This window comes from Anneissia japonica, unplaced genomic scaffold (genome assembly GCF_011630105.1).
Source record: "Anneissia japonica isolate Jap-2015-1 unplaced genomic scaffold, ASM1163010v1 scaffold522_len1101056_cov227, whole genome shotgun sequence".
NCBI lineage: Eukaryota > Metazoa > Echinodermata > Crinoidea > Comatulida > Comatulidae > Anneissia > Anneissia japonica.
Window position 1 is genome coordinate 278,651 of NW_022756123.1, and position 10,736 is coordinate 289,386.

General features: G+C 31.4%; 1 protein-coding gene across 1 annotated transcript in view; it reads right to left on the minus strand.

The window, feature by feature from the left end:
- Window positions 1–3,348: 3,348 nt before the first annotated feature.
- The window catches only part of LOC117124025 (degenerin mec-10-like), a 23,083-nt gene continuing 15,695 nt past the window's right edge, over window positions 3,349–10,736 (minus strand). Inside the window, exons 9-15 of the mRNA XM_033270147.1 lie at window positions 10,152–10,253; window positions 9,224–9,332; window positions 8,430–8,502; window positions 6,314–6,371; window positions 5,879–5,952; window positions 5,167–5,242; window positions 3,349–4,692 (exon numbers count right to left, since the gene is read on the minus strand). Of these exons, the coding sequence (XP_033126038.1) occupies window positions 4,528–4,692; window positions 5,167–5,242; window positions 5,879–5,952; window positions 6,314–6,371; window positions 8,430–8,502; window positions 9,224–9,332; window positions 10,152–10,253 (657 nt within the window). The 3' untranslated portion in view covers window positions 3,349–4,527. The remainder of the gene's footprint in view (window positions 4,693–5,166; window positions 5,243–5,878; window positions 5,953–6,313; window positions 6,372–8,429; window positions 8,503–9,223; window positions 9,333–10,151; window positions 10,254–10,736) is intronic.

Genomic DNA, 10,736 nt, shown 5'->3' on the forward strand with positions numbered 1-10,736 from the left:
TAAGATAAACAAGTTATCGCTTAATGTTATAAGATAAGCAAGTTATCGCTTAATGTTATAAGATAAGCAAGTTATCGCTTAATGTTATAAGATAAGCAAGTTATCGCTTAATGTTATAAGATAAGCAAGTTATCGCTTAATGTTATAAGATAAAGCAAGTTATCGCTTAATGTTATAAGATAAGCAAGTTATCGCTTAATGTTATAAGATAAGCAAGTTATCGCTTAATGTTATAAGATAAGCAAGTTATCACTTAATGTTATAAGATAAGCAAGTTATCGCTTAATGTTATAACCCAACTACATGATACGGTATTTAAGAATAGACATCAGTAACCGTATTTACAATGACCTTAAAACTGTTATTATTGATGATGATGATAATAATAATAATAATAATAATAATAATAATAATAATATTTCCTGTGTTACCAGTTGTAAATTCCTAGGTGTAATGATGGACGAAGGCTTAACTTGGAATCACCATACAATCTATATTGCCAATTTAGTTTCAAAATATACTGGTATTCTTTTTCGACTAAAAAATGTTTACATGTTAATATATTATCATCTTTATATAAGACTCTTGTCCTTCCGCATATTCATACTGTATCTTGATTTGGGCTGATCAGATAATTGCAATCTTGAAACAGTCCTCACAAGCAAAAGCGCATAATGCGTCTATCTACGAAAGTCACTATAATTCCAAAAGCATTCAGGGTCATTATTTGCTAGTCTGAACTTAAATGCGTACGGCATTCATAAGTTATCAAAAAGGTGTCTTTATGTATAAATTTATAAATAACTTATTAACAGTAAGTTTCTCAAATTATTTTGTTAAAGTAAATGCATTCCATAATTATGGCATCAGATCCTATGATATGTTTCGTCCATATAACTTTTCACCGATATAGCTAGGAATACGATCAGGGGGGAAGGGTCCGATTTTATGGAATGGTACTGATGATTCTATTCGTAATTCTTCATCTGTCAAAATATTTAAAATGCTATATAAAAATAAATTACTTTCAACATACCAATAAGAAATCTGATGCAAATACCCTAGGCCTACACTTTCATTATACATTTTATGTATCGGGCTGATGACACCAGACTGAAGTAACAATACAGTCAGTTGAAAAAGATCGCCGATTGTGATCGAAACGTCCAGGTAAATACCGGTGTTATTTTGGTTCATGCATGAATGAAAGTTAACGACCACCAAAATATTATATACAATTGTCAACCTGTCTCTGGTCTTATGTCTCATCCTTATGTTTTTAAATTGTTTAAATTGTCTTATTTGTTTTAGGTGGCCAAGCATTGTACGAGCTATGCTCTTTTTTTGGTCATCCTTCCATATTTCTTTATTTTGTTGTTTTATAATCATAATTGTTCTATGGAAAATAAGTAAACTGAAACTAAAAATAACAAAGTGTAAAATTGCTTACTTAAGTGATTAAAGTGGCTAAAACTCTGTAGCTTCAATAGCACAACTATTCGCTTCTCGGGCCATACTCTCTAATTCGAATCACCTCAGCAATATTTTATTGTTAGGCTAGGTCTGACTAATGCTTTTTAAAAAAAACACCTGCTTGTCCCATAATAAACACATTTTATGTCATTTTTCCAGGATGCATTTTAAATGTGAGGCCATTGCCACTTTAATTTATGGTTAATAACGGTAAGTGCCATAAAATAAGTCTTGAGACAATTGTCATCATCAAGGTTCAACTAAAAGAAATGGCCTTGATTTTTTTCTTTTGTTGGCCAAATTTCATTCATTCACAATCAAATATCATTCATGAACAATTCTTGATGAATGTAGTCAGCTTCGCTGACTATGCAAGACAAAAGTTTTTTTTTTTCACTTATTGACCAAAGGTCATTAATCTACAACTCTATCAAACTTATTTATAATCATATAATACATCATGATAAATATAATATATTATTTATTACAATGAAATAATGAATGATCAAGTCAACAGCAAAATAATTATCATAATGTAATAACAGTGTAAATATATAATATGAAAAGTACCTCCAAAAACTATTAAATAAGCAATTGGAGCCCCAGAATAATCTAATCTAATCTAATAAACGGCCTTGATATTATTTTGTTGTGAAAATTATTGAACGTGCCAATCGTTAATAAGTAATAATAATAATAATAATAATAATAATAATAATAATAATAAAAACAATAATAATAATGATGATGATGATGATAATAATATACTGTAATAATAATAATAATAATAATAATAATAATAATAATAATAATAATAATAATAAGATGTGAGTTTGCGTCAGGAAATATCATAGGAGTGTTGTGTTGACCTACCTGACATGTTGTCGTACCGAATACTCAGTACATCCCCAAATACTAGCCAAAAAAATTGCAAGTAATTTGGGTGGGAATCGAACCCATGACCTCCAAGTATCTAGCCTGATGTCTTAACCACTAACACGACACGATAACACGTCAGGTAGGGCAAAGCATCACTGCTATGATATTTTCCTGACGCAAACTCACATCCTAATAGCATTTGCAGTACCCGCTGCTACTAGGATATCGGATTCATCACAAGTAAGCAAGCGCAAATAATAATAATAATAATAATAATAATAATAATAATAATAATAATAATAATAATAATAATAATAATAATAATGAATAATCAAACTGATATCAATTTACTTTCCAATTGGGTATTAATAATAATATTAATGATAATAATAAAAATAAAAATAATAATAAATAATAATAATAATATTAATAATAATATTAATAATAATAATAATAATAATAATAATAATAATAAAAAAAAATAATAATAATAATAATAATGCATTTATAATGCGCCATTTATCTGGGTAAACCTATTCCCAAGCACTCAAACATATACATGGAAATCAAAAACAGAATGAATATACAATGTTAGGGGTGACATTGAATGTTGAATACAAGATTAACCAAATTGAATTCAGTTAACCAAATTGAATTTACTTATTATCCTCACTTAGTTCTGTCTTTTGTATATTCTGTGGTTTTGTCGTTAAGACAAGCCTTATCGTTATACGCACCCATTATTGTAAATTGTAAATTATTTATTGTTAATTAATTGTTTGACTTTATTGAATAAAAGGTAAAGGTAAAGGTAGAATAACCTATAACAGCATCATTGTGCTGAATTGCATATGGGCGTGGTCTGTGACTACCGCAGCCGCCGTAAAGAGGCGCTTCCGGCTACATTCACATCATTCCACGACAGCATGAACCATAGCGTCGGGGTAACCCCCTACTCTTCCAAAAGATGCAATGGGTTTTTTAAAGTACACACGAGCCAGATGTGTACACTGGACCTCCATTTTAAGTCTTTATCCGAGAAGACTTGGTTCTACCAACCAAACCCTGGGCGAGGAGCGGCTGGAACCAGCGCCGATGTTAAGGCTGTGGTTAGCGGCGCTTCTGTCTTAACGCTCGGCCACTCGACTCGTCCGAATGATTTGTAAGAGAAGAAACAAAAAAATATACAAAAAAGTATAAATGAGTCGACAATATAATATAATAAAACTAATACAGGAAAGATGGATTGGATATTATCATCGTTAACTTTCTTTTACTTCGGATAAATCCTCCTGCTGAATTTCCACGGAAATTGGTGGGGATAGCTGACCCAATTGTAACATTTTGACAGAGAATAAGCGTACTTGATAATGCGCACTAATTATAGTTTGAAAAATTTTATAAATATACTATTTATTTATTTTATTTATTTATTTTTTTTTGCAATTTATTTAAGCAGGATAAAATCACATTCAATGAAGAAAGCTTGACACTACAAAGAGAAAATAAACTAACTACGTTGTTATTAACAGTGGTCCTGGACACAAATGATACAAATATAAAAAGGTATGTCTAAAATAATAAAAGCAATACTGGCAAGCTGGTAGCTTGGTGGTATTAGGGCCAAACTGTTTGTATCATTGGGCAAGACACATTGCTCCGACTACCTCGTCACTCAGATGAGACGTTAAGCCGTTGGACCCGCATTATATAATAGACACATGCGCACAAACGCAATTCGCAAAGAATAAGAAACATTGTAAACTGTTTATTGTTGATTTTCAACAATGTTTTAAATATATATATATAATATTATATATATATATATATACATATATATTTACAGTTCTACCGTTATATAATCGAACTTAGATAATACTAATTAAAGGCTACTCTCACAGTGCTGGCGGCGTGGGATATAATACTCAATATTTTCGTTATGACGTTTCTGATTATTGTGAGAAATAGGAGAAATAGAGAAAATGAATGAAACCTAGTAACGATCAATAATGTAGTCCAAGAATTAAAAATCGGTACGGCATTTGATGATCAATAACAGCCACTCAGGCTCAAGACTGGTCAGCATGGCAGGCGGCCAAGCAAAAATTATAACAACTATTTTAAAAATTCGATACGTTTACTTTAGGTACTTTACACTGAAAGTACAATTTGGGATCATATTCCACCTCGTAACTCAGTTACTTTGTTCCTTTTGCAAAGCTTATTGATTATGTATACAACAAGATCGATGACAAATTCGAAAAACTCGACCACAGTAAGCATCGATAGTCCAATATACAATCCAAGTGTACCACCGATATCGCCAAACAGGCTCTCCCACTATTAAAGAAATCACATAAATTTATTTAAAATTAACTCACTGCAAAATAGTGAATATGACTGAAAGCGTCACTGTGCCCAATAGGTTTGACACAATGCATGTATGCTACTGTATACATTTTTATATGATGAGTTAATAACTATGTTCAAATTTAGATCTTTGGGATATTATAGGCCTAATTTGCTTACAATTGAAGTATTTTAGTAATAATAAATAATTGACCGTAAAGTAAATTGTAATGATCTGTGTTTCACTGAAAATAAATGTATGAATGAGCAATTCAACAGACTGGGGTTATTTTCGAATTTCACAAACAACATCCAAGGGAAATATTTTACTTGTTTTAACACAATCTAACAGATGGTAATACCATACACATTGTATACGATATGTCTTTAAAATCACATTATGCAATTTGATTCCACGTTTCCTAAAATAATTTTCTAAAATTGTAAAATGAGAACTTGACTCACGGTATATGCAGGCGATTCTGATATCGACGTGTACGACAGATCCTCGTAATACACCTCCAACCGAACGAGGTTTTGCCTAAAAACAAGTAATTCAAAATGACGAGTTTTCTAACTTCGAATTTTGATTCTTTTGTATTTTATTTTCCTTTGTAAAGACAAAATTAACATTGATATAGCATTAAAAAATGTAATCAATTTAAAAACTATAATATAATAAATAAGATATAGGTTAGATTTATATTGTAAATTTATATACTTTAATGATTTAAATATAAACGTTACTCAGAAAGAAATGAAAATTTATTATACCACACGATAAATATATTTATCGTGGGTTGATATATTTATCTTTAATTCTTTTTCATCGTTTATTGTTTTAACAAGCATAAAACTCAGATCTCGTATAGCTATTCTAGGTTTTATTTGATTATTTTCGAGCGTTTGACTAAATATATCACACGCTATCAAGAAGTTAAAGCACATCTAATAATTAAGCTGAATCAAATCTTAATAATAAATCTACCAAAGTTTATATAAAGCGAATAATACAACATTTTCTATGCAAATGATAGTTAAACATTCGTTTTCAAGATATTATCACAGTAACGAAACAATTTAAACCACAAATCAATCATTTACAACATTTCCTAGTCTTCTTGTTGATTGTTAATATCGTACATATATTTAATGGTGATGCGGATAATGAACTTACTGCGCTGTAGGTAGGTCATACAGGCGATTTCTATGCGACTGGTTAATAGCGTAAATACTCTCTAATAGGGTGTTCTGTAAAATAATGAAAGAAATTTCGAGGGCAAGGTGATAGGTAATGAAAAAACACATGTTCGTCTTCAATAAAGTTTAATTCTTAATTATGTCAACGTATGCAATGGTTGCATATGGCTCTATAGGGGACCCTATAGATAGGCCTAATTGTCGTTTTCGCAATTTTATGGTTCCCCGATATGCTCATCATCACCATCACCACCACCACCACCACCATCATCATCATCACCATCATCATCCTCATTATTATTATTATTATTATTATTATTATTATTATTATTATTATTATTATTACCGTATTATAAAGTCGGCATTAATCTTACATTAACAATAACAAGTATGCATGGACCATACAACTTACCACGTAGCTTTCTGACGGCCACAGTGACTGTGAGATTGTTTTTTCATATTTAATTTCACTAAAAAGGAATTGTAAAAATTAAGGCGATGCAAAATACGATTACGAATCTGATTGTAATTAAACGATTTTTAATATGTTCTAAACTAAATGGATATTCCTCTGAGGAATTTTCAACGTTATTTTCCTAATTACTTTAAACAAAGAGTATAAATACTCTTTGGTTATCCTATCATTTATTTTGCAAAATTATAAAAACAGTAGGGTCTATGCAGCAGGATTACACAAATGCAAGAAGACTTGCCATCGGGGGCAACTAAAATACAGAAATGCTTAAAAAGTTGAAACAAAATGTAAAAGCATTTAAACAGTAAAAAGCTATAAATAGACAACAAATAACATTAAAACTGCTAAAAAGGCAACACAATCGTTAAACAAAAACAGAACACTGTAAGAACGTCAATCATTCATATTAAAATGGGCAGCAAACTAATCAGTTACAGAGGTAAAAAGAATTAAGTTTAGTTATAAAATTGTTAAGTTCATCCCTGCTAATCTCCGTATATGTTAAAGTTCATTACGAAGATTAGCAGGGAGATTGCACCATACACTAGGGAAATAAATGTCACAAAGAAAATTTCAACGCATTTGTATTCCTATGTAGAAAGAGACAAACGTAGATAAAGTGCCTAGCCCAAGGACACAAACGACTTCCAGCGCGAGAACCCCTGACTGACCTCAATGTTGGGATATAAACGTAACTAATTGGAGTGGAAATATATAAATTAATAAAATGATTAATATGATGAAATGTAGGATTAAACAAATTTAACAGATCCAAAAATGATAGATCTATAAAATCAAAACAAATGATCTGAAATAGCAAATGAATATGAAAATGTAAAGGTTAAATCATTATTTGCATGTGAATGTTATATTTAGCTTTTATTGATCGTTATTACATCTGTTACGAAATAATTTCGTTAAATATAGCATGAATATAGTATGACAGTGGATGGTGGGAGTATGTTTTAAGAACCTAACTGATAGCCAGAGTCCTTGGACACACACAGCTCTGCGCATATATAAACCTAATCACATCGGGAATCAATCCGCTGCTGCCAAAACAGATTCCTACCACATTCTAAGATATACGCTATCACATCAGACATTGCAACAGGAAACAAAACTAAGATATCTCTATTAACAGAGATATCTCTGGTTCATTCGGCCCCTGTCGTGGACAGATGAAAGTGCGCCGGTTTACTGGCTGCTGAAAACATGAAGTGACCCTTAGGGGAGAAGAATGGTATTGTAAAGTGCAACATCTAGTCCCGAGCGCATAGAGACCATGTATTATGCGCTATATAAGTCTCCAACCATTGCCATTGTCATATCTCTATTTAAAATTAAGATATCTCTATTAAAAACTATGATATCTCTATTAACAATGAAAATAGAGATATCTTAGTTTTAAATAGAGATATCTTAGTTATAAATAGAGATATCTCAGTTTTAAATAGATATCTTAGTTTTAAATACATTATACAATGGTGTATTTTCATCAGCTTGAATTAATTCGTATACTTAACTTATTATCTTAATGTGCTTTGCATTTTCAGATTCAGTAACATTTATTCAAATCGATTTTCTTGTGAAAGTATACAATAAAGAGCTATAAATTACGATTTAGGAATCAAATTAGAAGTTAAAAACTTGTCTATATATACACATAATACATATATACATATACATGATATTATACATATATAATACATATACATATACATATATACACACATATATAGGCCTATATATACATAAAATATGTATATATATACATAATATATATTATATATATATAATAATTAAAAAAATGCAAAAGTTGCATGTGAGAGTGATTTGTGTTTATGAGCAGGGATTATGGTTAAACCATGACTTTTAGAGTGGAGTGAAGTTAAATTTGATAATTCACGAAATAAAATACCTCTAGGCCTTAGAGCCCGTTTCTCTCCAAGGTTCGAACTGAGAGTTCGAACCATTTACTTTGAACCGAATGACTGCGCACTACATAACGATTTCCGTAGGCCTACAGCTATTTTACGTTTAAGCTACCTACCTGCATGGAATGCGACATTCACAATCGGTTAACTGAAGGCTGTGAAGAAAGTTAATAACTTGCCGACATCGTTCTAAATCAGATAATAAAATAGACAAAAAATGTTTCATGAAATAAAATAAATAGTTGGCTTATGGCTTTTTAACTTACTGTACACCTGAAAATAGGTCAAACTGGAGAAATTGAACCGCAAACCTGTCAAAGAATGTCAGAATATTAACTGACATAATAATAATAATAAAAAGAAAACCCTATAGGACGATAAACACCATCTCTTGTCATTCAAAAATGTAATATGTGTTTTTGATACTTTAAGCCAATTTTATTTTATTTTTAATTCACATTCGACAGTATGGTATGTGGTACGAATTCCAGAATGAAAACAAACAATACCCAAGCCTTTAAAATTACATACTTCTTAAAAGCGAGATTTATGTAGTCTGCCTACAGATACTGCATCAAGTACATCCAATGATTATGGAACCGTCAATTAAGGACGTTTAAAATCCATAGGCTGATTTAAGGGTCATATAAACAGAAAAATTAACATTAAAATAGCTGTATGAATGGTGTATTACTGACAAGATATGTTATACGTACGTTATTTGACAATTAATATTTGTTAACGCCTTTGAAACTTGGCCATGTTCACTATGAGCCTAAAAATAGATAGCATAACTTTCATGTTACGCGATACTTAAGACATCGATGGGATGTCGAATTTTCTGGTTAAATTTACATAAATCGAAAGAAATATAGCATTATGTCACTTTATTTTATACGATAGACGATACCTTGCTCATTGTCTAATAGGCGGCAACGACTGACGCCTTCTGTTAACATTGTATCAACACAGTCGCAGTACTCCGTCAACACACGCTGTAAGCAAGCCTTCTGACATGCCTTTGGTAATTAAGATAAGAAACTTAAACAAATATTCTGCTAAAGTGTTATTAATAATCAATATGAGGAAATTTATGTTTCCAATATGCACCAAGTAAGCAAATATTGCTGCCCCTTGTCATGTAGTTGCAAAATTGTGATACAATATTCTCGAATCTCGTCGTTTAAATATTAATATAAATTTCATTTAGAAAGATAATTTTAATTATTATTTTGATCTGCATTGATTGTGTTTTAATTAAATTGGTCCCTGGTCTACCATTTTCCTTACGTACGGTATGTTATATTCTGCTATATATATAGGCCTATACATAGCCAGATAGAGTACGCCTACGTTGATGGGTGACGTAATTCAATAGATTTAAATTGAAATAATACCGTAGGGTTTCATGTAGGCCTAAGTAGAAAAATAGAGGAGTAGGTGATTGGATGGATGGAAGAATGAATCAATAGAAGGATGGACGGATGGAAGTAAATGCATGGATGAATGGATAGACAGATAGATAGATGGATAAATGGAGGGATTTGATTAATAGGTTTTAAATGAATGAATGAATGAATGAATGACTGGATGAATGGATGGATAAATAGACAGATCTAGACAGATGAGTTGATGATTGAACGGATGTATGGAGAGATAGCTAGTGAACGAACAGACGGATATTGCAGACAAAATTAAACACCTCCAGTGGATAGCATTAGGCGGACTCGCAAAAACAACGACCTCGGCTGCTTTTTGCGAGGCTATCATTATTTTTTGAATCGAACCCAGTAGCAAAAATAAAGCTCAGTAGGAAAAATAAGTAATGCCACACATACCGTTACTGTATAAACAGAGTCGTTTTTAAAAATTGCATTCATATCTGCGGTGGGTGTATTTGTGCAATTTCCGTAGGGCTCTCCTTGTCTGGTGAATTGTCGCTGAAGACAGAGAAAATCCATAAATTTGTACCCATACAAACTCATTTAGTCCTGGTATACTCGATTCAAAAAATCAGGGGAAATTTAGGGGGTGGGGCCTTCTGGTCTTTTGGACAGAAAAACAAAATGAAAAGAAAAGAGAGAATAAAAAAAAAACCGACTCAAATGTTATTTCCAGGGGTCTAGAAAACAAAAATTTGTGTTGTCTCTCGATCACACCGGGGATCGCCCCGCCCCCATTTCAGACATCTCTGAATATGCTCTGAAAAAAGTAAATTCTTAATAACGAGATTAATCGCTGACACATTAAAAGTTGATATAGGCCTACCCAACAAACATAGTCAATAATATAACATTCTTGAAAGCTGTGAGTCATATTGTGGTTAGGTGATTTCATAAAATAACATTAACGTATACCGTACGCTGCAGCAGCAAATCTATCTAGTCGGTAATTCGGTTATAAATATGTATGGTTTCTTCAAA